Here is a 27,758-nt window from a genome sequence, read left to right on the forward strand (position 1 = left end):
ACGCAGGCATCCTTGAACCATAGGGCAAGGGTGCCTGCGTTGCAGGGAATGATTTTTAATGTTCAGGAAGGTGTCATTTCCCGCACATAATCCATAATGGCGATTTGTAACTTCTATGTGTGCTGCAGAATGCAGCACACATAAAAATTGCAACTCATCATTATTTAATGATTGCATGTGTGCAGGAATGTACAACTTCCTGCACATGAACAATCACTAATGGCTTTTTGCTCTTTCTATGTGTGCTGCAAAATGCAGCACACATCGAAAATGCAAAAACGAGAAAAAATAAAAGCATTTCTCCTCGTGTGCCTTTTCTAGCGCCTGCTCTTGAATGGCATTAGTTTTCGGCGCTGCCACAGATTTAAACCTCCTTGTAAATCTGGGGCAGCATAACAAAGCAATGGATGTTGCGGTGCAATGCTCACAGCAACAACCATTACAAACACCTTTTCCGCAGAGGGCTGGGGCTGAAAGGGGCATATTTCCAAGGTGGTGTTAAGCCACTCTAGGTTGCTTAGCACCAGCTTGTAAATATTGAAAATGGCTCTATGCCACCAGATTTCTTCAACTAGGAATGACAAAAAGCAGGTGAAACCATTGATGAATTTGTGGTGAGACTCAACACACTCATCATACATTGTACGTTAAATGAATTTAATGATGAAGAAGCTATGCTTCTGAGATTTACTGATGGATGCTTGTTAGATTCATTCAGATAACGAATGCTGAGAGAAACTCAGTCTGGAGCGAGTGTTAAATGTTACCAGAGCGGAAGAGCGTGCCGTTAAACTAGCTGCCAGGGAATAACTTGTGGAGTTTGTTCCTTAAGGCACCAAAATCCAAATCTTACAGCAAACATTGTATAATTTTCCCCAGGTGGCCTTGTGTGGCTTGATAAATCAAATGTAGTAGTTGTGTTGCTCTTGCACCCAATTTTGTTGTGCAAGAGCGATGCAATTCCTACACACATATGCCCACAGATCGCCAGTGAACATCCCTTCATTTGTACTCACAGCTCCATTAGCATGCACAGCGGATATCTAAAGATCCCTTCCTCTAGACCTACACACAGTGGGGCATATTTACATGAGCATTGTGCCACCTGAGAGTTCCTTTTTGGTACGCTCCGGTGGCACTGTTCCCTTCTCAATATTTACAAGATGGTGCTAAGCCACTTTGCCTGACTTTATTCCACCTTGTAAATATGGTCCACTTTGCTGCAGTTTTCTGCGGCAAAGGGGTGTGCAATAGGCGTTTTTGTGGATGTTCCCATGCAGCACCCATTGCTTTTTTACACTGCTACAGATTTGCAAGTATCTACAAATCTGGTCAAAAACGTACGCCTCCCCAGGGGATGCGTAAAGGTGATCCAACACGGAGAAATACTTTTATTTCTCCTCGTGTTTTGCTCTTGCTATGTGTGCTGCATTTTGAAGCACACATAGATGGAGCAAAATGCCATTGCTTATTGCTTTTGTGCAGGAAGGTGTGCCTTCCTGCACAACAACTATCATCACTGCAACTCAGGCACCCTTGCACCATGGTCCAAATGTGCCTGCGCTGGTGCTAGGCTGCTTTTTTGCGCAGGTGCAGGGGTGAGTGCCGGAATGTTCCCACCGTATTGTAAATACAGCGTATTCCTGCACTTAGAAAATGACACTTCTCGGCGCAGCACAATCGCTTGCGGCACCGCGCTGCAAAATGTTCTTGGTTCTTGTAAACATACCCCCGGGTGTTTCTAGCAATTAACTACTAGATATTCCTGAGAGATGCACTCGGTGCACCCTAAGGTAACTCTTCTCTAAATCCACAGTAGATTTCCTCAGGTCATCCCAATCTGTTCTTCTCTCTGCACTTCAGCTGTGTCCGACCTGTGTGCCACCGGAGACCACGACTGCCAGCAGATCTGCGTCAGCACCCCTGGGTCCTACACCTGCGCCTGCAAGGAGGGCTTCACGTTAAATGAAGATGGAAAGACCTGCAATGGTGAGTGATCATAAGAGGGCCTCATCACCTCACTCAGTAGCATTCAGGAAAAAGATGACATTCACTCCCTCTTCAAGGTGATCATGGTAATTCAACCCTTGTTAAAGGTATTGGGGAAAGGAGGGCAGGGTTATCTGAACATGTTGTTGTGGAGCATAGCCCCATGACTGGTCTCAACAAGACTAAGGATGAGTACAGCTATCACAGCTTGTCTTTCTAAGGTACCAAAAGTTGAGGAAACGTTTATAACGTTGGCGAAGTGAACATTTCACTGTAAATGTATACGTTTTTTTCTCAAAAATCAGAATTTGAAGCAGGTATAATATCTTAGCTCACTGGATGTATCTGTGAGCAAACTAAAGGTCAAGTGTTCGAATGTTAGGTCTTGGTCAACCGCGGCCGGTTCCGGTAAGATCGGTGGGGTCGGGTGGGGGTGGATTAGACAGACGACCACGAGGGAAAATTAAATAAATAATTAATTTTACCTCGTCGTCTGATGAAATCCCCCCCCTACCCCACACTACCCCACCACCCCACAGCTCTTACCTGCCTGGGCCGCGGCTGGTCATGGACAACCTTTTATCCTTTACATGTTGATAAACTAACTACTGTTTAACTGAGTAGCAGTAGCACGTATTATTGACAGTGCTAAGAATGGTAGAAACCTAATCTGGTAAGCGTTATATGAAAAACTAATTTTATATAAAAAAATATTTTGTTTTGTAAATATTTACTTCTTGCCAAAAAGAGAGGCTTTTTTATTTCAAAATGAAATGTTAAATTGTATGCATACTATGCAACAACTACAATTGCAAATAATTAAAAACTCCTACATATTTTATAATTTCTAAAACAAGAATTCTGATCAATACGTCTAACTGCACATGTCTCACCTTCTGAATCTCCCCAGGAACCAGACTGGATTAAGAATAACTCATTCCTTTACCACGCATGCTTTTACCACACAATTTTGTGGTAAAGGCATGACTGGTAAGGGGATAAGTGGTAAAGATCACACCCCAACCCCCCAGCCCTGATCCCTAAAAACTACACTAATCCCCCCTTGAGCACTAAAAACGACCTCGCCCCCTGAGCCCTAAACACTATCACAACCCCAAGCACTCAACACTCCCCCGACTACCCGAGCCCTAAACACTACCCTGACCTCCTGAGCCCGAAACACTACCTGACCCCCGAGCCGTAAACACTACCCAATCCCCGAGCCATAAAAACCATCTCAACCCTTGAGCCCTAAACACTACCCCGACCCCACTGAGCCGTGCAAACTATCCTGAACCCCACCAGGGCCCTAAATACTACCACAAACCTACCTGAGCCCTAAAAGCTACCGCAACCCTCAAAAACTACCTCCACCCCCCAAAACCCGGCTCCAGCCCCACTTACCTCAACACATTCTCTGCTGATCCTTCCTATTCCTGGGCCCACCAATCCCAGCATCTAGACCTTGCACTGTCTTAACCACTCATATGGTTAAGGCAATGCATGGTTGAGCTTGTGGAGAAACAGCACACATGGCTCTGTCCGCATTGTAAAAGCCGTTTCCCTCTTGCAAGAAGTCCTGCATGCCAGCAGGTGATGTTATTAGTCCCCGTTGCGACTGTGTCCTGCCTCTGAAAATGACAACACAGAGCCACATAACGGCACCATACCTGCATGCTGAAATAATTTCCTCTTTTTCTCCTGGCCTTCAAAATGAATGAATGAATGAATGAATTGGGATTTGTAGAGCGCAACTAAACCCGTAGGCATCAAGGCGCTAAGAGATGGAACAACTGTTTGAGAGAGAGGTGGGTAGATCACGGGTAGGCTTCTCGGAAAAGCCAGGTCTTGAGTGCTTTACAGAAAAGGGCGTGAGAGGCAAGCCCCTTGAGGTCATCAGGGAGCTTGTTCCACATTTTGGGTGCAAGGGAACAAAAAGCCCTTCCGCCCCATCTGGCCTTGAAGACTCGGGGAACAGTCAGGAAATTTTATTGGCAGAACGAAGAGCCCTGCCGGGGACATAAAAGGACACAAGGGCACAGATGTCTTCTGGCCCAGTCCCATTTAGAGCATGGTGAATAAAGCAGAAGGTCTTGAAATTAATCCTGGCCTGAATGGGGAGCCAGTGCAGGTTCCTCCTGATGGCAGTGCCTGACGCGCGCTTTGGGGCATCTACAATAAAGCGGGCCGCTGCGTTTTGCACAATCTGAAGGCGTTGGACCAGGCCGTTGTTAATGCCTAGGTATAGTGCATTGCAGTAGTCCAGCCGGGAGGCTATAAGAGCCACCGCAACTTGTTTGCGTGCTTCTTTGGAGAGGTACTGGGTGATTTTTTAAAATATTCTTAACGCACCACAGCAGGTAGAAACTGTCCTGCTGACCTGTTTATCAAGGGTAAGAGTGGTGTCCAGAATAACACCCAGATTTCGGGCCGAAGTGGAGGGCGTAGGACAGGTGCCAAGGGCAGAAGGCCACCAGTCCATTGACCAGGTCTTGTGTTTGCCTCCAAAAATTAGAACCTCTGTTTTCTCCCCATTCAATTTGAGGAAGTTCTGGACCATCCAGCCTGCGACTGCCTCCATACAGTTTTTAAAGTTTATGGCCGCTATGCTCACGGATTGTGATATGGAGACCACAATCTGGGTGTCGTCGGCGTAGGAAAGAACTTCCAGCCCAAAGGATCTTACAAGCCTGGCGAGTGGGGCCACGTAGATGTTAAAAAGCATGGGGCTTAGAGAAGAGCCCTGGGGGACCCCACACTTCACAGGCTTGACTGGTGAGAGAAAGTCGCCCAGCTTCACTCTTTGCTTCCGTTGGTCGAGGAAGGATGTTAGAAGGCTGAGTGCAGGACCGGCCACTCCCAGCTTACTGAGGCGGCTAGCCAAGCTGGCCGGAGACAGGGTGTCGAAGGCCGCAGTAGGGTCTAGCAGTACCAGTAGAGCAATCTGGCCACTGTCAACCTTTGGGCGGATACTATCGACAACCACTGTGAGCGCCGACTCAGTGCTGTGAGCCTTCCGGAAGCCGTGCTGAGATGGATCCAGAGAGCTGGAGCTATCCAGGAAGGCACTAAGATGCTGGTTAAGGTGTGTCTCTAGTAACTCACCAGGGGCAGGGAGGAGAGAAATGGGGCGGTAGTTTTTCAATGTCCCAGGGTCCAGAGTAGATTTCTTCAGTAGGGGCTTGACAATGGACAATTTCCAAGGAAGGGGATCGACGCCTTCCGAGATAGCCAGATTCATGACCTCGGCAAGAGGGGGTAATATTACCTCCCTGCATTCTTTGAAGATTTTCAAAGGACAGGGGTCAAGCGGAGATCCGGACTTAAGTTTGTCTAGGAGCGGGCTAAGCAGCTCAGGGGTAAGAAGGGGAAAGTGAGTGAAGGGGCGGCGGAGTTCAGACATCTGGCTTTCCAAAGGGGGCGCGACGGGTGCAACGGGGCTCCCAGGGCTAAGGTTGAGATCTTCCAAGTCTGTGTAGATGTCCATGATCTTAGTATGGAAGAAGGTGGAGATCTGATCACACAGTTCTTGGGAGGCGACTATGGGGTCAGGTGACTGGAGGAGGGACAAGGTGTCAACTATTTTAAACAGGTCCCGAGGGTAGCTGAGTGAAGCAGTCAATTTAGCAAAGTGCGCCTTCTTTTCTGCCAGAACTGCAGCTTTGTAGCCCTTGAGAAGTCTTTTGTGTTTGTCCTTCTCTATGGGGTCAAGATGTAGCCTCCAGAGTCTTGATCTCTGCTCCCACAGTTTTTACCGAAACCCTTTCAGTAAAAAATATTTTGGCAGTGCGCAAGGATGTTTCTCTTGAAGATGAGAGGCTTCAAACAATGTTGCTCATGCCGGAAGCAGATGTCGATAACTGACCCGCATGATATCCACTTGTGGTGCCTCTCAAATGTATATTCCGAAGTTGTCCAGACCTAATTAATAGATATGCCCTTTTATGGGGCAAGACTTTTTCCGAATGAAGGCCAATGTAGCTTTGGAGCATTTTAAGGACAGCATGGCTATGGCTCTCTCCTAGGGATTGCTATCCCACCTACCAAGATCACCAGTATATGAAGTTTGGATGGTACTCTGGGAGCCTCTTCTTCCACCAGCAGCAGCCATCACAATAAATCCATCAACAAACGCAAAATTGTCATGGTGTTAAGGGTTCAGGGAGCACATAAGAGTGAGGAGCAGCTTCGGCATCATTTGTCTTCCTCTCAATTCAACACCTCCAAACTCCTCTAAATTGCCCTTGAATGGGTATCTGGGACGGGTAGGTGGCCTGTTAAAACATATCCTATCCCACAGGCTCTAAACATCCCTCTTACATTTCCCCTATTTCCACCCAAATGTCATCTGACCATTTCAGCATTCTTCCAGGGAAGTGTTGATGTTGCTCACCAAAGGGGCTGTTGAGTTTGTAGTTGTGGAAGAATTGCAAATAAGCTGCCAGTCTGATTACATCCTGGTCCTCAGAAGTTAGGTATTGAGACTGATGTTAGACCTCATATTTCTGAACTCGTTCCTCAAGAAGTAGATGTTCAAAACCATGATCTTGATGCAAAGTTCATTGGCCTTGGATCATAAGGATTAAATAGTATCCCTGGACGTGCAGGAACTGCACCCATTGGCCTCACACAGGCCTCTTGTGTCTTTATAAAAGTCATGCCAGAGGTTGTAAACCATCTACACAAGTTGTTAATACTTGTATTCCTGTACATCAACAAATGGCGATTGAAGCAAGGCTCGCTTCAGGTCCTCTCAGATCACCTATAGAAAACAATGTTAGTGTTGTCCACCCTGGAGTTTTCCATCAGTGAGACCAAGTCTTAACTTCAACATTCACAGAGGTTGCCCTTTAATAGGGCCGTCTTTGACATCTTTGCATTGGTGTCAATTCCATCTCCGTAGAAGATCAAGCTATGATCCTGATGGTTTTGAACAGGAGTTACTGTTCAAGCCCTGACCCTGATGGTTCTGAGGCCTCTGGATCTGTGAGCATATTACATCCGGCTGGTAGCTCATGCTTGGAGGCACACAAGGGCCTTCAATGTAACCTGTGTTTGTGGTGGTCCCAACAGTGGGGAAACATTGTCCCAGATGAGGTGGCCCAGGACCCTCAACAGCAGATACCAGACACCAATATGACCTGTTGTGGATCATTCTCTTTACCATCTCTGGAAATGACAATAACAGGTTTACAGTTTCTGAGGTGGAAGGTCATCTAGATGATATGGAAATCAGAGGCATCTGGTTTTGGTGGAGCAGCACTATCACATAAATCTACTTCAGCTGGATGCTATCTGACTGGCTCTGAAAGACCTTTCAGCCTTTTACCAAGTGCAGGATGATACACGTGCTAACAAATACATGACCTCCATTGGGCATTTAAAGAAGCAGGGCAGCTTGGGGTCAGGAGGCTGACGTGCTGGCTGGGTCTTCACAGGATCTCCCTAATGGGCAGTCATCCAGTAGGATCTCTCAATATCAGGAAAGATGAGCTCAGCAGGCATCATCTTGCCAACCATAAGTGGCATCTGCATCCAAAAGTGGCATACAGCATCTTTGCACAGTTGAGCACTCCCGTGGTAGACCCTTTTACTACTTCTGAAATTACTGAATGCCAAGCATTTTGTGCTCTAGCGTTCTGTGGAACTTCAACCTTTCCAACTCTGCCCCTGACCTCAGGGTACTGAAGAAACTCAGTTGAAATTGAGCATAGCTCATTCTGACAGTCCCAGACTGGCTTTAGAGGGTCTAGTATTCTGATCTCCTGAATCTGAGCAGATGTTCCTCACTTTGGCAGCCGCTAGGGGAGGATCTGCTGTCTCAGCATCAGTGCAGGGGTTTACACCTAAACCTTTAAATCTACTCCTCCATGTGTGGAGATTTAGCAGAGCAACAGAGTGGTTTCTATCTTCTGTTAAAACTGGTGGATGTTGTTCTGGCTGCTTGCCACCCCCCCCAGAAAATCTACATATTACAGCCATAAATTTGTTGAACGGTGTGAGTAGAAGCAAGTCGGCACCCAATAGGTGGTACTGTCTGATGTTCAGTTATCTTTATTATTGCTTCAGCAAGTCTGCCCAATATTCACAGACAAGGGCTATTTATTAGCCCTTTCAGCCATTCTTCATTTGCCTGATCAGCTCTCATTATTCAAGTAACCTTGTGTGATGCATTAAAAAAAATGCTTTCACACCCTTAAGATCTGTACTCTCTTCAAGTCTCCCCACATCTGTACTCTGGGTCTCTTGACCATGTTACCATCTCATTGCCACCTTTTCACGTGGGACAGTCCATCAGGTTCCTTGTGTTCTTTTCTCCACCACATCGATCTAAAGAGGTGGCGATGCTACGCCATTTAAACCATGGTGTGTTTTTAGATTCTATATTGATTGTCAAGCCCACTGGGTGGGGTCTTTTTGTCTGCTTGGCCTTGCAGGTCTTCCAGGTGAAAGTTCCCAAGCAGTTCACCTTTTTGGAGAGTGCATTGCATTGGTACTTATTCAGAATATGAGGAAGTTTAGAAGTATCCATCAGAAGGATAAGTAACATATCTTCAGCAACCATCTTTCTTGTTGCTGCTGTAGCTAACAGCATATACCACACCATCCACCTGCTATTCCGTTAGGCGGAGTGGACTTTCAAATATAATGAGGTGCCATGTTAGCTGTTGCACACCGACAGTAACATTTTATTCTTGTCAAATACGTCCAATGCCTGAGGAGGTGTAAAGAATAGGAGACAACCTACATCAGTGCTCGGTGGTGGTACCGTTATGCAGTTCCATGCCATCGTGTCCAGAAGCAGAAGGGGGGCGCAATTTAGGCCGATGGCAACACCTGTGTGATTGCAAGACTTTCTGGAACCAAATGATTACTTGGGAACATTTACATGGTGAGGAATCTGTGGTTAGAATATCTACCAATAAGACTGTTACTAAAAGTAAGTGCATTATTAAAAAGGAAATATAATTATATCATTAAAAACCATCCCAATCATCCCAGCATGGCCAATCACTGCCATCATCAGCAGCTCACATACCTCCTTTCAAAAGGCTAAATATTAAGACCCAGATTTACTACGGTTTGGTTTTGGGTTTGCATCGCTTGTTTGGTGCAACACCAATGCAAAATCCATTTGGGGATTTACAAAGCCATGAAAATCACAATTTTTGTGGCTTTCTGCTTCCTTGCATTACCTTGTGTCAGTTAGGTGTTACGTGAGTGGAGCATGGGTGTCCCATTCATTCATCCATGTATTTTGTCGCAAACTGATATTTACAAAGACCTGTAAGCATAGGTTTGCACCAACATGTTGTGCCTACCTCATTATTTCCTCTTTTCATGTATGCTGCAGGGATGCCATCTCTTCCCATGGACGTCATTTAGGGGTCGCCAGGTTTTGCAGCTGAGACCCATGGCATTAGAGGTGGCAAATTCAGTGCCAGGAACACATTGGCAGCTGGGGCTCCACTCTTTATTTTGTGTACATTTTTTATTAGACTAATAGTGAATAAATAACATTTATTATTCACTAATAGTGTAATAAATCTGGAGTACAATAAGCTAGAATATGCCTGTCCCTGGCAGCTGAGGTAAGTAAAAAATGCTTTTAAATGTATGTTGTGTGCGTGCTTGTGGGTGGGAGTGTGTTTATGTTTGAGAGATTGTATATGTGTGAATGTGTGTGTTTGTGTAAGTATGTGGGTGTTATTGAAAGTGGAAGTCAAATGGCCTGTGATGTCACTTCCGCTACCCCTGGCATTTCAGTGAATTGACTCCCATGTCCCTTCCTGCACACAAACAATCCTGCCTACCACGCAAAGAGCCTCAAGTGCAACCGTGCTAGGTGAGATCAAAACTGTGCCATATCTTTGAAAATATGCCGCTGTTCTGCTTTCTCTTTCACGCAATGCAGCACAGCAACTTCACTTGAAATTTTAGTAAATATGCCCTTAAATTTAGAACTTTAATGTGAAATGTTTTTACTTGCCCGTTTCCAGATCCCCCTGCCCACCTCTTTCCAGGCATCATGGTTTATGCTGTCAAACTCCAATGCAGAAAGTATCAGTAAAATCAAACAAAGAAAGAAAAGTTGATTAGAAGCATCACATTTTCTGGACAATTCCCTTGTCACTCATACAAAATACACCTTTTATGACCGAGCAGGGGCGTAGCCAGGTCAGGTGGTACCCGGTGTGTAAAATCAAGTGTCATCACTGAGGGGTGTGACAAAATGGCAAAAACATGTGTTTAAAACACATATTTTTGCCATTTTGTCACCCCCCTCAGTGATGATCCCCGGGAGGCCCGCACCCACCGCACTCCCTTCCTATGCCGCTGTGACCAAGTACAGAACAATAGTGGCAAGCTGGCAGCTGATAAATGCAACCCCATATTGGCTATTCTGATGAGCATCCTCTTTACCCAACACCCCAAGTTTAAAATGTGCTTAGAGCAAACAACAAAATAACTTTTTAAGATGAAGGATCAATTTTCTCTCTTGTCAGCAGATGTAAAGTTATAATTGTTGTTGTGATAAAAATCTTTCAATACCTAATAATTAGCAATCATTTCCTTTGTTTGTTTTGTGTCTTTGAAGCCTGTGGAGCCAGTGCCACAGACCTTGTCTTCCTTATTGATGGGTCCAAGAGTGTGAGACCTGAAAACTTTGAACTGGTGAAGAAGTTTATCAACCAAATTGTTGACTCACTGGATGTGGGTGAGAAGAAAGCACACGTTGGCCTCGTCCAGTACTCCAGCTCTGTCAGGACGGAATTCCCTCTGGGGCGCCACAATTCCAAGAAAGATCTGAAGTCGGCCGTAAAAAAGATGTCCTACATGGAGAAGGGAACAATGACCGGCATGGCCATCCAGCATCTCATCGATGACAGCTTTTCCATCTCCGGTGGTGGCAGGCCAGGGGTTCCGAAGGTGGGCATTGTCTTCACCGATGGAAGGTCACAAGATTACATCAATGAGGCAGCCAAGAAGGCCAAGGAGCTTGGTACGTCGTTGTTTCGCATTACACTGCAATGGCAAGGTGCTCTAGTAACATCCATGTTCCCTTAATGACGCCGCCATTTTGGAAGTGTTTAATTTACCTCTCAATGTATTTGAAAAATTTGTTGAGCTTGAGTTTGATTGAGAATGTATACTCCAGCAATGACCAGCAATTGTAAAACTGAGGCCCGCCAGTGGGCTCTGCTGCCTGGATCTAATAACTCTATTGTTACTAAAATGATGTAATTGAAAAGATATCAGGGATCCCTGCGGCTCAATGGCTTCTACTCCTAGGGGCATATTTACGACGATGTTGCATAGGGCGACGTTAGTCTCCTTGGCTTAACGCAGCACTCCACCTCTTCTGAAACGCAGGGCTTCACCTTATTTACAAGGATATGGTGCAGCCCTGTGTTTACCCCTGTGCTTGCGCTAATTTAGCCACCTAGCGCTAACGCAGGCACCCTTGCACCCTAGTACAAGGGTGCCTGAGTTGCAGGGGTAGATTGTTTTTGTGCAGGAAGGTATCCCTTCCTGCACAAAAACAATCTGAAATAGCTTAATGCAGCACACATAGAAGTTGAAAAACCTTATTTTTTTAAAGGTTGTTTATGTGCAGGAAGGGACACCTTTCTACACATTAACAATCAATGGTCTTTTGCCGTATGTGTGCAGCACAATGCAGCACACACAGAAACAGCAACAACGAGGAGAAAGTAAAAATTTCTCCTCGTTTCGGCAGGGTAAGACCAGGTTTTCCCTGGTCTTAATTTTGGCACTGCCCCAAATTTAAGCCACCCTTGTAAATATGGGGCAGAATCAAAAACAATGATTGCTGCGGTGGAACCCCTCCACATCACCCATTGCCCACCCCTTTCACATTAAGTATAGTGTGAAAGGGGGACTTATTTACAAGGCAGCGTTAAGCCATGTTAAGTGGCTTAACGCTGCCTTGTAAATAGGACAAAGCCCCTATCACCACCACAACGTCAGAAAAAGTGACATTGTGATGGTGATAGGAGCTTCTAAATATGCCCCCTAGTGTTTGGTCACCTCATCATTGTGTAAAGTTAAAACCTCTGCTCCCATCCTAGTCATGTACTTGAACACAGCTGAGAGCTAAAAAAAAAAGCGAGTAAAGTTCAGGAGGCTCAAATCTTCTGACTTTGCTGTTGGTTTCCGAGTCCCCTAAAGAAGGAGAGAAGTAGAACTAAAGGGGTGTCCAGTGCAAGGGCTTAATTTGAGATGGTGGTGTCCGGTGCTCAGTACCCGCACTTAATTCTCAACATCGGCACTTATGATAGTTCACCACATGTTGGCACTGTCTGTCTAATTTTAATATGAGAAAACCAACAATTCTTTATTAATTCATTATACATTACATATGATCAATTCCTGATGCCTGGAGTGGTCTGAATTGTCACACTTTTAGGAGTGTGATGGTTAAGAGGTGTGTTGGTTCTGTCATTGGCAGCGCTGACAGGGACAACGTGTGGTGCAAGCTGCAAGGCCTCCTGAGAAGGGCTCTGGCACTTGCTTTTTTTTTTTTTTTTTTTTTTTTACAAATTAAGCACTGAATGAAGTCTGTTGTGCCAGCCAGCCCATTGTAATCTTAACCACCAATGCATTACTTGTGAGGATGCAGGTTAGTCAGGCAAGCTTTTTTATTAGTAGGTACCTAAACCTGTTCAAAGGCTGAACTGAACATTCAATCAAAAAATATATCTTAATATTAAAAGATCGCAATCTAGTGCATATTCAGTAATATTTTTTAAATAAGTAAAATTAAAGGTTCTAGTTATAGTGACTTTTCACCTATATTGATTTATGCACCCAGATAACATGGTGCTCTCCAGTAGTTCACATATGCGGTCGGTACAGGTAAGAGCGGTGGGGAGGGGCGGGCCTGGGGGAAGTCGGCAGACGATGGGATAGGGAAAATAAAATACATAAAGGGGTAAAATCCCTTACCTTGCGCTCGCCGCATTGCCGACTCAGCGATGTGGCAAGCGAAGGTAAGTGGTTTTATTTCTTTCTTTTATTTTTCCTATCCTGTCATATGGCGATACCCTCAGCCTGCTCACTGCCCCACCACTCTAACCTGCAACGGCCATGCCTGGTAGTTTATATGTTTCCTCCATCAAGGAGCGAAGCCATATCGGGGGTCAAACTACATTTTGATTGTAAAGCCTACATTAACAGGTAACCCTATGATTGTGACCGGCCTTTTGACACTACAGACCTGTCCCCACACCTATTAATGGCCAGAACAGGATTCACAGATATTTGGAGAAGCTGAACTATACTTTCTTGCACTCTGCAGGCTACAAGATGTTCGCTGTAGGAGTCGGCAACGCAGTGGAAGAAGAACTGAAGCAAATCGCCTCCGAGCCAGTGGCTGAGCACTCTTTCTACACAGCAGACTTCAAAACCATGAACAAGATTGGACAGAAACTTCAACTGAAGATCTGCAGTAAGTGGCCATGCCATGACTATCTCTTTGGGCTACCAATATTTTCATGAACAGCAGCATGTGTCCGTCCTCCAGCTGGCCACAGGTGTATTCTTACAGAGTTGCTGCAATTGTAAGGGTTGTATTACCCCCAAATTATTGTGGTCACACTTGGTAGATCAGCCAGCTCTAAAGTATAACTGCCTTTTTCTGAGGAAAATCCATAATTAGAAGGTGTCTCTCACTTCACTCCTACTGAGTTATGCTTTAGTAGGTGAGTGTGTTAGGAGTCAGGTGAACCTGTATGAGAAGCTCTCATTAGGAGGTGATATATGCAGAGCCCCTCCCCTTACTCCTAAATCAGTAAGCAGACACAAAGGGCCTCTTTGTGAGGCACATTGCATGTCACTTTTTTTGATGTTCCAGTGCAGTGGCATATTTACAAAGCCACTTAAAGCCACTTTACGTGGCTTTTCATGGCCTTGTAAATATGTGCCACTTTCACGCAGAACTCTGCATGAAAGGAGAATTGCTGTCAGTGTTCCCACCCGCAAAAGCAAACACAAGGAGATGACAAACAGAGTGCTGAAACTTTACAGACACTCACCCCCAGTCAAAGATTTGGGTTGAATCCATCAACGTTCTTTAGCTCATTTAGCCACTCCAGTTCAGACATAGCTATATGCAAATCAGCCTTGACCCTGTGCCTCATACAAACAGTCCAGCCTGAACTGCCAAGCCATGTCTTCACTGGACTGGAAACAAGCATCCTGGGACCCGTTTCGGGCTAGCAGCCCTCATCAGCCAGGCTAGCTTGAATCCAGTGGCACACCCATGGAATCTGAAGCATTCACAGATGTATGAGATATCGTAAACCTGGGAATGCCTCCAAATCTAACTGCACCCCAGGGGTGGCTTTAGGGTGGCACAACGAGGAGACATTTTTTCATTTATCCTAGTTTTTTCCTTTTTCTATGTGTGCTACATTCTGCAGCACACATAGAGAGAGGAAATTACCTGAATTGATTGATTTTGTGCAGGAAGGTGTCCCTTCCTGCACAAAGTCAAACAGCCCCGCAACACAAACACCCTTGCACCATGGTGCAAGGGTGCCTGCGTTGTCGCATGACAGCCCATTGTGTGCCGGCACAGGAGAAAAAGACAGGAATGTGTGGTACAGCATAGATATGGTGCATTCCTGCTCTTTTGTTTTGACGTAGGGCAGTGCAGCAAGATTTCTTGTGGTGCTGCCCTACGCCAAAACCTCATAAAGGAGGCCCCAAGGGCCTAGTTTATGGCCTTTTCACAGGGGCCAGCCCACCAGGGCACCTTGCTGCGCTGCAGTACGCCAAAGTGAAAGGGCAGGAATGCACTTTAATTAAGCAATCCAGGGCATTTATGTCCTTTCTGCCTGCGCTGGCGTCATTTTGGCAGCAGAGTGGCAAAGTAGGCACCCTTCCTTGCACATGTTGCAAAGGTGCCTCATTTTCATTCAGGATAGTTTTTGTGCAGGAAGATGTCCTACAAGGCATTTTCTCTTTGTGTGCTGCAGAAAAAAACATATATCTCCTCACTACTCCTTACATCGATAGGCATACGGATTTGACGCTACCCTAGATTTACAGCACTTTGTAAATCTGAGGCAGCATCAAATTCCATTGGTGTTAAATGGGAAAACCCAGCTCAACTCCCATGGAACACCTACCGGGTGCAGAGTGAGGTGACGCAGCAATATTACTCTGCGTTGTCTTAATCATGATTTATAAGGCTACTCAAAGCCAAGCAAGGTGGATTTTTGTGGCTTCATAAATCTTTATGAGAGCCCTGCGTCACGCATGTACCACTTTACGTGGTGTAAAAGTGATGCAGGACTCTCATAAATAAGCTGCTTTGTGTCTACCAATCATGAGCACAAAAATTATTGTAAGTATTATAAACAGCTCAGCAATAATTATAGACATTAGGGCAAAGGTTAAATATCCCCCAAACATACTTCATCACACCCCTTATCCTCTTAGTTTAAAAATCACATAATTTATAACTAGCCGTATACCATTATTGTCTGAAGTAGTTCTTTATATTGTACAAAATCATGTAATGCCTACTTGGGTACCTTATTATACCTTTAGCCCTGGAGTTCAAATTCCGTGTTTCAACATCCAGTGGCATAGCTAGCCCTTTTGCCACCTGTGGCGGTTCCTTCATTTGACAGCCGCCCTCCCCACTCCCCTCCTTGATACGCCGCTGTTAACATCCTGTCCAGAATTTGCTCCATGTGCCTTCCCCAAATCTTCGCCAAATTTGTCATCGCCTTGCTCTGACATTTTCAAAATGCAGGTATGCGCTGTATTTACAACAATATGGGCACTAAAATTAGCTGTATAGCGTCAATGTAGGTACCCTTGCACTATAGTGCGAGGGTGCATGCGTTGCACGGAATGGTTGGTTATGTGCAGGAAGGTGTCCCTTCCTGCACATAAACAATCCATAATGACTATTTGTTTTTTCTATGTGTGCTGCATTCTGCAACACACATAGAAGTAGCAAATCATCTGGTGCAGGAAGGGGTGCTTTCCTGTACAACAACAATCCTTAGGGGTTTTTTCCTCTCCAGCACACATAGAAAGAGGAAAAAACTAGGAGATATTTCTCCTCGTTGTGACTCTCCTGGGGAGGTGTTTTTTTGGGGGCACACTTCCTGGTTTACACCATGTGACACCCATGGAAATGCCTTCCTGGCGCATATTAATGCAATTTACGCTGCGTTACATCATTCAAGATTTATGAAGCCACGCAGGGCCATGCAAGGTGGCCTTGCAAGGTTTCCTAAATCTATTTTTTGAGTTGCGTAGCTTTTGCACCACATTGTGTGGTGCCAGAGCGACCCACTAGGGATCGTAAATATGGCCCCAAATAAGTAATCTGCTGCCACTCCATCTGTAAAAGCTTTCTTTCCAACATCATCTACTCGATTAGTCCCACTTACTATGGTTGTTGGCTTGTAGCCTAAAATATAACATACGGATGCTCGCTGGGATGCCTGTTGGGATGGAGTATTACAATAACTGGCCAAGCACATTTGCTTAGTGAGATGTCGTATGTTATTGGAAATCAAACTGCAATGGACAGACTAGGATAGATGATTACTCCCAGTTCTAAACAAAATCAATTAAGCATTACATTTTAATAAATATCTGGTTGACAGCAGGTGGAAGGGAAGGTCTTTGTAACCCCTTCTGGTCAAGCACCCTCATCAGTAGGGGGATAGAACATGCCTGGGGATTTCCAATTTTAGTGAAGGCTTTGTATTTTGAGCATACGATTGAAACAGTAACTGATGTCAGCGAATAAGGTCCATTGAGAGATATCAGGGACCCATACGGCACCCCACAACCAGTGAAGTGCACCTCACTTTTACCTAGAGTTGCCAGTTAAGAAAGGATGTGAACAGTTCCTAGATAGATAATCAAGATTGGAGACCGCCAGCTATGCGTAGACAGATGTAGCAGTTGCAGCCTTGTCCTTTGGCATCCCCAGATTTGATCAGAGCGGTATTTTTTTAGGAACTCCACGCACTATCCGGAAAGGTAAAAACTCTGCACACTCCGTGAGCAAAATTTCACGCCCAGGCCTAGCTCTATGGGTGGAATATGTGCATTTCCATGCAACCACCCATAGTTTTCGACACAAAACCCCATCTAATGGCAATAGTAGACAGGGGTTTGCACCAAATATAATGTCACTTTGAAGGAGGCATAAAAATGGGAAATACTTATATTTCTCCTAAGTTGGTTCACTCTGCATCTGTACTGCTCAGTGTAGCACACATCCTAAAAGTTTTAAAGTTAGTCTAAGCATAGTATTTTGTACTAGAAGGGTAACCTTCCAATACAAACCTATGCTAGCCATCATGCAGACAACTTTGCATTATAATGCAAAGATGTGTGTGTGGCTCCAGGCAGTCTGATTGTGCGCCAGCACTACAGCGAGCAGGATAGCGCTGTGTCTTAGTAGATATGGCTCTTTTCTGCTCTCTCCCTCTCATGCAACGCACCACAGCAACTTTGTTCTTGTGTGATACTTTGTAAATCTGGGCCTATATTTGCAGCCAAAAGCAGCACATGCCTTGAAAGTTCCTGTGACAAGCAACCTTTTACCACTGCCTAAAGTGGTAAAAAAGAACTGCTCCGCTCTTTCAGTTCTTAAGACACCAGTTATTCTAAATCTGTGGTAGAGACTGAATCTAAACTTGGTACACAGTGCTCACTTTGTGTGAAAAGGCCTCATGCTTTTATGAAGGCTTACATCGGGGGCAAGAAACGGAAGCAAGGCTCCGATAGGAGAAAAGCCTGCGTCAAAGTCTTAAACAAGATTTTCGGCATGATAATATAAAATAGTGAGAGCTAGCGTATGCCGCCATCTAGTGGCTTTATACATGGTAGCTGCCTGATCATTATGAAATAGGACCGCTTGTAAATAAATGTTGCAGCACAAACGCCTCCCTATCTTTTTGACACCTCCAACCACAGCGTCAGAAATGCTCCCCCATGTATGTTCAGAACAGTAAACTTTCATTTCTACTGCTGTTAGTCCTGAAAAAGTTTTGCGTGTAGAAGAGTGTGCCACTACCTGAATTGTGTTCTGTATGGCCCTATGCTGATCTGGGACAGGCAGGGTGAGGTATTTGCATGGTACCCTGTGTTTGCTAGAAGCTTAAGGGCCAGATGTATGACCCACCAATTTGTGAGTCGCAATTTGTGTTGCATTTGCGACTGGCAATTTGCGACTCAGAATTTCCAACTCGCAAATTGGGATGCATAACAGTGTCTGAGACACTGTTTGTGATTCCCAATGATGTCGCAAATTGCATGTCTCATGCATATTAAGGAGGCTGTCGCAATTTGCGACCCATTGGGAATGACTGGCACTCCCAGGCATGGTGGCCTGCTGGGGTCAGCAGACCACCATGTCTGGGACTGCTTTTATATAAAGCAGTTTTTTTAATGCAGCCCGTTTTCCTTAAAGAAAAATGGGATGCATTTAAAAATAAAAATGAAACTTTTCATTTTTTAAGGGCAGGCAGTGGTCTCTGGTACCACTGCCTGCCCTTAAAAATATTTTTAGAGCCACTCACAAAGGGGAAGGTGTCCCCTAGGGATCCCTTCCCATTTGCAAGTGGTTTACTACCCTTCTGTGAAGGGTGATAACTGCGACTGTTTTGCGACTGTAATTGCAGTTGCAAAACAATCATACATAGCTTCAGGAGTTGCTATTTGGAAGGGACGCCCTTGGAACACCCCTTCCTAATAGTGAGTTGCTAATCCTATTTTGCGAGTTGCAAATTGATTTGCAACTCGCAAAATAGGATTAGTACATGGGTCACACGTTTTTTGTGGTCGCAAATGGGTCTGAAACCAATTTGCAGCCCCCAAAAAAGTTAGTATTGAGGTAACGGGTTTTTAGGAACCCGCTGGTGTCAGGGGATAACACCCGAAGACCTCTGAGTTCCCTTGTTCCGGACCACAGAAACACGTAGTCTTCTAGTCGCAGTCAAAGATCAAGTTTTTATTGGTAGCTACCAAGTAACACGTGTCCCAGAAGTACACCACACAGAGAGTAGGTTCTTGGGAGACTGTTCGTTTTTACAGAACCAGCCGTCTCCTTATATATCAAATATATGGCTTCAAGCAAGAATTCTTGAGTTTATGGTATGGCAACACACATATTTCTACAACAATACAAAGAGCGAAGTCATGTAAGCAAGCCCATATTTTAGATGTCCAGTTTGCTGATAGATTACCCAGTTGGATCGGGAACTCCCATCAGATATAGATGAACCACCAATAAAGGAAGGTACAACCCAGCCATAAAAGGGCCATAAACAAGATACGGGGACAGGTGCGTGTTTGAAGGAAACATGGGCTGTATGTAGTGAATGGTTCGTGGAATGTTATGCGTAGATGCTATCGTATTCGGCCACTGGGCGAGGAGCTGCCTAAACAGGTTTGGACGAAGACAGTGGAGTCAGTTGGGAGAGGTCAGGGGAAAGTCACGAAAGGTGGACGTGTCTATTTGGATCAAGCTCGACCTTTAATTGACTTATCATGAGGGCAAGATGCAAGATGGATGCCGTTCACAAAATGGAGTTTAAGGGATGGGACGGAAACTGTGATTTAGGGGTGTTGGCAACCCTCGATTGTAACGCAAATACATAGGAATGATGTCCTAATCATTATCGGTTCGTAGACACCAAAATCGTCTCGGTACGTTGAGGTTTCGTGACACGGGTATTGGACCTCGATATCGGGAAAACCACAGGGTCCGGATTTTGGGAACCACAGACCCTCCTTTTGCCCTCATATAAGGCAATAACTCATGCTAATCTGAGTCCAAATCGGTATGAAGAAATTCGTGGAGATGTTGCTGGAGCATCATTCTGCTACTCAGCTCGTCCTGTGACACAGGCTTCCGTACACACGAGGTAGCACAGAGGCCACATAGTGCAGGAGCACACTGTATACACAAGCAAAACATGAACAGAAGTGCCAAGATCATCCCGATGAAAATCAAAGTTTTCTATCCCCAGGCAGTGATCAGTTCCCAGAACCACCCCAGCAGGGACCAATCCCCTTTCTCAATGTGAAGGGAACCAGATATTTCGTGTAGTTTGGAGATGGCCTGGTATACTGTTGGTGCGTTATCAGGGATGAAAATGCAGCAACTGGATTGGATGACTCTACACACACCACCACGATCGGCGAGTATAATGTCTAAGGCAATTCGGTTCTGAAGGGTCATAAGTCGATCCGACTGAAGCTCTGTTGTCAAATTGCCAAGTGCTCTCGCCGTTGTGGTCACGGCGGATTCAACTATCCTCGCTAACTGGCGAATATTCCTGCTGTTCACCATAGGCCCCCAAAATGGCAGAAAACCCTTTGCGAAGTCAGCGAATTCCTGACCCGCGGTGTCGTCTTTACTCACGACACCTCTAGCTGTCCTTGTCCGGTGGTAATCTGCTCGGGCCGTGTAGGTAGGAGGCAGCAGAAATGAAATAAAACATATACCTGAGAAATCAGGGGGCAACCACGTGTAGGCTTGGTCGTGGCAAACGAAATACGTGCCTTTAGCTGCCAAGAGTATCGGGGAAGTTCGGGAAGCAAATACATATGTTTCCGTGCAAATGCTCTTTCCTAACTGTGCTGTGGGGTTCCTACCAATACCCTGTAAGCATAAGTGACCTCGGTGGGGAACTATCCAAACTGGGCGAGATTTCTGTGCTGCCTGGCTCTTGACCAGGTAAACCCCATGTTTGGTCACGTTCCAACGGGTGTAGGGACTCAGTTCATCTTTGGGGATTGTCAGATAGGTGTCGATATCCCTACTCATGTTCCTTATCCCTGCAATTAGTGCCTTGTTACTGGAGTCGCTCGCAGCGGAACGGGTCGGGTATGGTTCTAGGGCGAATAGGAACATGGTCTGGAAAGCCCACAGAGAACCATAGTAGCTAAATGGCAAAACGAAGTATGGGATACCCTTATCGGTTGTGTGTGGCATAAGTCCGCATATCCAACAGTTTGACGTGTTCATTATGGACTGGTGTTGGTGTAGAAGCTGGATGAAAGAGTTGTTTACAAATTCGAGTCTTCGGGCAGACTCGTGTTCAGGTAAAGGGTGAAAGTAGTGTGGAGAAATAGTGGGAGGAGGTGGTGTCTGGGTGTCATTCGAAAAGGTAACTTTAAATACGAACAAGGTATAACCAATAAAAAACACAAGTATGCTACATAACATTAAAACACATAATATCAGGAATCTTCTTTGGACAGTATCGTGCATAACTGTTTTTCAAAGTTCGTGAGTCTGACAGGTCTCTCTACCCTTGGAAACTCCATCCTCTAGTTGCTGCCCGCGGTGGTTGATTGATTCTCCCAGGGAGCGCGCTCTGCTCAGTCCGGGGTAACTCCCGTGGACCAATCAGAACCGTGGACCTAGAACTTCCCAGTTGCACTCCCCAGACTTCAACCGCGACCCTAGCAGCAGAACCGGATGGCGGTTCGAAAAATCAAAAATGAGCTAGTTCCCTTGGGACGAGAGAGCTGAAAATTCAAAAATAGTTCTTAGGGGAGAAGAGGAAATTACATTAGATCAAGCTTTTATTAGTTCTTTTGTCTAGACCGCAGGTTGTATCGTCGTTTCCCAGGTACGGTGTGATCTTCAAACAGCGTTTCAGGGTCAGTAGTGTCCAATTGCATAGATGGTGACACAAGTCCTTGCAAAATATGATCACTCTTCTTTTTGGTGCTAGTTTCTTTCAAACGGGCATCGCTGAAAGGGATGAAGCGAGGTACGGATTCTGTCTCAGAGTCAGCAAGTCCTTTGTTGACCCACCGGTCGTATGGAAGGGGTAGAGGGACCCGTTTGCAGTGGGTCCCATGTACCCAGTTCTTCTTGCCTTCAACCCGAACAGCAGATCTTGTTGAAAGTAGTACCAGGTGCGGTCCGGTCCACCTCGGTTGTCCGTTGTTGGTGCGCTGAAAATTCCGCAACAAAACCCACGAACCGGGTTCGATGAGGTGACCTGGATCGTCAGAGGCTGGTGGAGAAGAACTGTGAACCTGTTGGTGTAAAACACGCAATTTAGTTGTCAATTCGCACAAATAGTCAAGCAGTACGGGGTGCTCTATCTCGCTCAGTTTCTTGGGTCTTGGCACGCCCCAGACGTTGGCTGGGCGGCCAAACACGATTTCATGGGGGCTAAGTCCTAACCTGGAGTGGACAGTCGTCCTGGTTGACAAAAGTGCTAGAGGCAAGGCATCAGGCCATTTAAGACCTGTACTGGCTTGGATTTTGGCTAGTTTGAGTTTCAGAGTGCCATTGTAGCATTCTACTAATCCAGCCGATTGGGGGTGATTCGCAGAGTGGAATTTTTGGTGTATGCCTAGACACTCACACACTCTCTTCATCACGCATCCTACGAATTCACTTCCGTTATCACTCCAGACAATTCTAGGCATACCGAATTTAGGGAAGAACTCTTTGACAAGGGCTTTGGCAGTTGATAAGGCGGTGTTGTCCTTAAGGGGGTACGCTTCCACCCACCTTGAAAAGGCGCAAACAGCAACGAGAACGTATTTCAGGTTGTTGCACCTCTCCATGTGGATGAAATCTAGCTGCAAAACCTCGAACGGGTACGTTGGAGGCGCAAAATGACCAGCTGGAGTTGGCGTTCCCCTACCGGGATTGTACTTCAAACATACCATACACTTTCTGACCACGTTTTCTGTGTACTTTGGGATATTGCTATTCTGCCATACTGGGGCCAATAGTTTACATATTCCTCTCGAATTGATGTGTGCCATTCCGTGAGCCATCGTTACCACTGCAAGTACGTATGCATTAGGTAGTAACCATCGCTGGTGTTCCGATAGTTCGACCCAACAACCATTCGCATCCAATCTACCTGTGCTTTCTCTCCATTCATTCATCTCGTTCTCAGTGGCCTCGGCTTGTATTGATTTTACGCTTTCAATGGTGTCCTCACACATTCCTACATCAGCAGTCCATCTAGCGGGACCCATGACATACATCCGATTCATTGTGTTCCTTGCAGTTCCTTTCGCAACCTCATCTGCAAATGCATTTCCGCGGCCAGCATCATCCTGAATCTTTCTGTGTGCACTACATTTTATAATGGCGACTTGTAGGGGCAAGGTGAGTGACTCAAGGAGCTCATTAACTAGCTGGCCATGTTGTATCTTTGCACCATGGGACGTAAGGAACCCACGTTCACGCCATAATCTCCCAAAACTGTGAGCCACACCAAAGGCATATTGGCTGTCAGTGTACACATTCACTCGCTTTCCTTTCGCCAGCACACATGCTCTAGTAAGCGCTATCAACTCTGCAGCTTGTGCAGAACTGTGGGGAATGCGTGCAGTCTCTACAATGGTGTGTAACGTCGTTACGGCATATGCTGTAGTCGTATCACCATTCGGCAACTTGAAACATGAACCATCAACCCATAGAGTATCATTGCATTCGGGAAGGGGAGTGTCCTGTAAGTCTACTCTCCCTTTTGTCTCTTCCTCTGTCCTGAAACAGCAGTCATGCTTGTCAATCTTGTCTGTCTCTGTCGGGATGGGTAATAACGTAGCGGGATTGAGTGTATCACACCTCTTTATATGGATGTGACTTGCTAGCAGGGTAAGTTCGTAACTGGATAGTCGAGCGCTAGTAAGGTGTTGTGTCTTTGTCCTATTTAGTAAAATGTCTACTGCATGCGGAACCATAACGATCAGAGTGTTATTCATGACTAATCCAGCAGACTGTCGAATGCAGACAGCTGCTGCGGCTGTTGCTCTTAGACAACTTGGCAGTGCCTTAGCCACTGGATCCAGAGTTGCCGAAAAATACGCGCATGGGCGCTGTTTGTCCCCAAAGAGTTGCATTAAGACTGATAATGCACAACCTTCTTTTTCGTGGACATACAATGTAAAAGGCTTACTGTAGTTGGGGTTTCCCAACACAGGAGCCGAACACAATGCATCGCGCAACTCGCGGAAACTCGTCTGACAATCTTCAGACCAAGGCATAGGTTTAGGCGTGTCTTTGCGGAGTAGTGACAGTAAGGGTTTGGCTAGTAGTGAGAAATTCGGTATCCATTGTCTACAGTACGATGTAATGCCCAAAAAAGCTTGGACACCTCTCAGTGTCCTTGGGGCACTTAGTTCTGTGATTGCCTGTATTCTTTCTGGTGTCAGTCTCCTTCCCTCCTTCGATAAGATGTGACCTAGGTAGGTTACTTCTTGTCGACAAAATTGCAGTTTTGAAAGGGAGACTTTGTGCTTCATGTCACATAGGTGACGTAATAGCGACAACGTAGCTTCCTTGCAAATCTCTTCAGTGTCTGTAGCGATCAGTAGATCGTCTACGTACTGAATCAATGTTGACCCATCTGGCAGTACAATTGTGTCTAGTTGTGTTTTCAGAGCCTGACTGAATATTGATGGACTTTCGCAGTAGCCTTGAGGAGCGCATTTGAAGCGGAAGCTTCGTCCTCCTAAATTGAAGCCGAAAAGGTCTCTACTCTCTTCGGCGATCGGGATGCTGAAGAAAGCGTTCTTCAGGTCAATCACCGAGAACCAAGCTGCTGAAGCTGGAACCATTGTCAATAAAGCAGTAATGTCGGGGACGACTGGAAACTGCGGTATAACTACCTTGTTTACTTCTCGGAGGTCAATCACAAACCTATACACAGGGGGCTGTGAAGGATCAGTACGTTTCAAGACCGGTAAAACTGGACTGTTACAAATGTTTCCTGTTGTTTCCTCGATAACATCTTTATCGACCAAATCATAAACGATCGTTAACAATGCCTGTTCGCAGTCGTTAGAAATGTTGTATTGGGGAATACGTGGCAATCTGACGTTTGCTTTCAAAGTTATGACATACGGTGCTATCTCTAAATGACCTACATCGTTGGAACCATTAGCCCATAGTATATCTGGAAGTGATGACAATTCGGTTGGGATACCTTCTTTTGACAAGTACATTGGAGAAATGACATTTCTCCCTAAAGTAAGCTGTACTCCCGAGGGAGAACAGTACAAAGTCGCGTACAACCTCTTTAGCAAATCCAATCCTAACAAATTTTCACTGCAACCTGTTGTAAGAATGAGGGGTGCTTCTAATTCGCAGGGGCCAACAGAAACGGAAACAGGACTAGAGATCGGGTTTCTAACAGGGGCGCCAGAGAAGCCTACTGAGACATTCATTTCGCCAGACAAAGGTGCGCCAGGAAGTTTTGAGTGCATAATAGAACTTTTTGTAGCACCAGTATCCAGCAGAAATGGCTCTGACACTCCTGAGGTAATTACCTCGACATAAGGTCCATCCTGGTCTACTGGAACTGAAACAACTCCCTCTCTTTGTCCATGGCTGTCCTAGCGATCGTTACCCTCATTGTCGTGTTCGGTGTAATAGTCGTCAGCATAGTACTGAGCTGACTTGGACGATGAATTACCCTGTTGATCAAAGCTATTCATTGATTTCTGAGGTGGAAAAGAAGTTATATTCTGAGTGAAATTTCCACGGCCTCTACCTCTAGAGGCATGCTGAACATCTCTTTCCCTTACACCTTGTGCACCGTTTAAACGTCGTGCAAGTGCCGGACAATTATTCCTAAAATGGCCCTCTTCTTTGCAATACGCACATTGATTCGGGCCATACGTAGGACGCTGATGGGAAAGCTCGTTTCCTTGCGCGTCTCTAGAGTACTGCTGATTCTGTTGATAATTAGGCTGGCTAGCCATACGAGGCTGATAGGCCTGTTGGAGAAGAACTTTAGTTTTCAAATCTTTCGTCTTTTTGTCTGCCTTGTCTAACTCGTCTTTACGCCTATTTTCATAGTACTGGGCTGTTGTTGCTCAGGCTTGAAACCACCGATTTGTCTAGCATCTGTAGTCGCAATGTTTGCCCATGAGTCACCTAATTCTTGGTCATGATCCGTATGACGTATCTTACTCCATAAAGGATGTGGAACAATGTTCCCAAACAACATGTCTATATCCGCTAAATTCATTATACATGAGCTTGCAGTTTGGGACAACTCCTTATAATACCCAGTCGGGTTTTTACGGGGATCGGGTAGTGTCTGCTTGAGTGCTAAAACTTCGGATCTTTTCCAGGGGACATGTACCCATACACGCTGGAAATGAGGCAGAACCGGTGGAACTGCGTTTGCATCACCTTCCCTCCAAACCGGAGGAACCTCTCTCATAGGGTACTGTCTCGCTCTTTTCCTACTATACGTACCATTGTCAGAGGATGACCCAGAATTACCACCTGTACTTCGATGTGATAATAATATCTCTACTGCTCTTTCAACGTCGGGACCAACTATCATACCCTCCCCAAATTTAAATCGTAACCTACACAACTCCTGCAGGTTGCTCTTCTGACCATTATCTTCCAAATCCTCACACAGGAAAACACACATCTGCTCAAAGACGTATCTTTGCGTTGGTTCATCCCATTGACGGAAAACGTTCATGACAGACTCTACATCATATCTCGCTGTATCCATAGCCCAATTTCGTGCTAACTTATTCAATGTTTCCCTTTCCTGATAATCAGGCATTTGGCTTCGTAATTGTCTTCGTTCCGTGTTAGGGGTCGTTTTAGGCGACCGAAAAAGTGGTGAAGGAAAGTTAGTAACAATGCTGGCCATTTTATGCCAGACGAAAGGTGAAAGTGGAGGAATAGCTGGTAGTAGAACAGAGTCACGCAAAGCAGAAACAGAAATGTTCGTAGAACGAGTATCAGAGAGACTAGAAGGTGCGCTAGGCGAAATTTTAGAAGGAACGGTAGGAGAAATAGATGTGATCGGTGAGCCTTGAGGAGGCTGTGCCAAAGAAACAGGAGCCAGCTGAAGAGTAGCTGGTGAGTGCGGTAAAGGAGCCTGTATTACAGCTACCAAAGGTGCAACGAAAGGTTGCGGAGGTGCTGTGACATTTTGTGCATAGGGTGGCGGAGAATTTAATAGGTGGGACATCAATGGATCTTTCTCGGATCCTTCCTGTTGACTTTTTCCTCTATTTGGCAGCATTGGGTAACATTTATCTATCGCTAGTTTCTTGCTCCTAAGCATCTGTTCGCTCTCCTGCTCTTCCTCGTTATCTCTGTATGCAACGGCAGCTTGCACCATTGACATACCTCTTTTATTCTTTTTTGCTAGTCTTATTTCTTTCTGTTTGGCTTCCTTGCGCCATAAGCGGAAAGAGTCAAACATTGCCGGCCGGGCTTTCTTCTTGAACAATTTGACCTCTAAGTTATCTAATATTTCTTGGTCGAAACTACCATATTGGGGCCATTTTAAAACACCATCCTTGCGGGTGTATTTTATCCATACCTCGTTATATGTGATAGGACCTACGCCGTGCTTCACATAGAGTTCATACATTGGAGTTCCAATTGGAGGAACCGGACAAGAATCTTCCAACTGGGAGTCCTTACTACAACCAAGACAAAACAAGTTTCCAAGTTTGCTAAAACCAGGCATCTTCGCTCACTGGTCTAGCTTCAAACTTCAAAGGATTATCTGTTACGATATTTCTCGTGAATACACGAGTCCTTCGGCTTTGGGGCTTGCAAGTTCCAAATCAAGTTGTATCTCAAGGATACCAAAAACTAAGAACAAACTAAGGACTAGGAGACGCTCCACTTATACTTAACTGAAGTATTTGAAGATCGATGACGTCGCTAGAAGACTCGTCTATCGTTTCGCTCTACCAAGGATCACTGGGTCCAAAACAAGGCGATA

At 45.5% G+C, this 27,758-nt stretch overlaps 1 protein-coding gene across 1 annotated transcript in view; it reads left to right on the top strand.

Moving 5' to 3' along the window:
- Positions 1–27,758, top strand: part of MATN1 (matrilin 1) — a 109,135-nt gene that overhangs the window by 71,819 nt on the left and 9,558 nt on the right. Inside the window, exons 4-6 of the mRNA XM_078682519.1 lie at positions 1,864–1,989; positions 10,589–10,993; positions 13,313–13,462. Of these exons, the coding sequence (XP_078538645.1) occupies positions 1,864–1,989; positions 10,589–10,993; positions 13,313–13,462 (681 nt within the window). The remainder of the gene's footprint in view (positions 1–1,863; positions 1,990–10,588; positions 10,994–13,312; positions 13,463–27,758) is intronic.

This window comes from Lissotriton helveticus, chromosome 3_1 (genome assembly GCF_964261635.1).
Source record: "Lissotriton helveticus chromosome 3_1, aLisHel1.1, whole genome shotgun sequence".
Classification (NCBI taxonomy): Eukaryota; Metazoa; Chordata; class Amphibia; order Caudata; family Salamandridae; genus Lissotriton; species Lissotriton helveticus.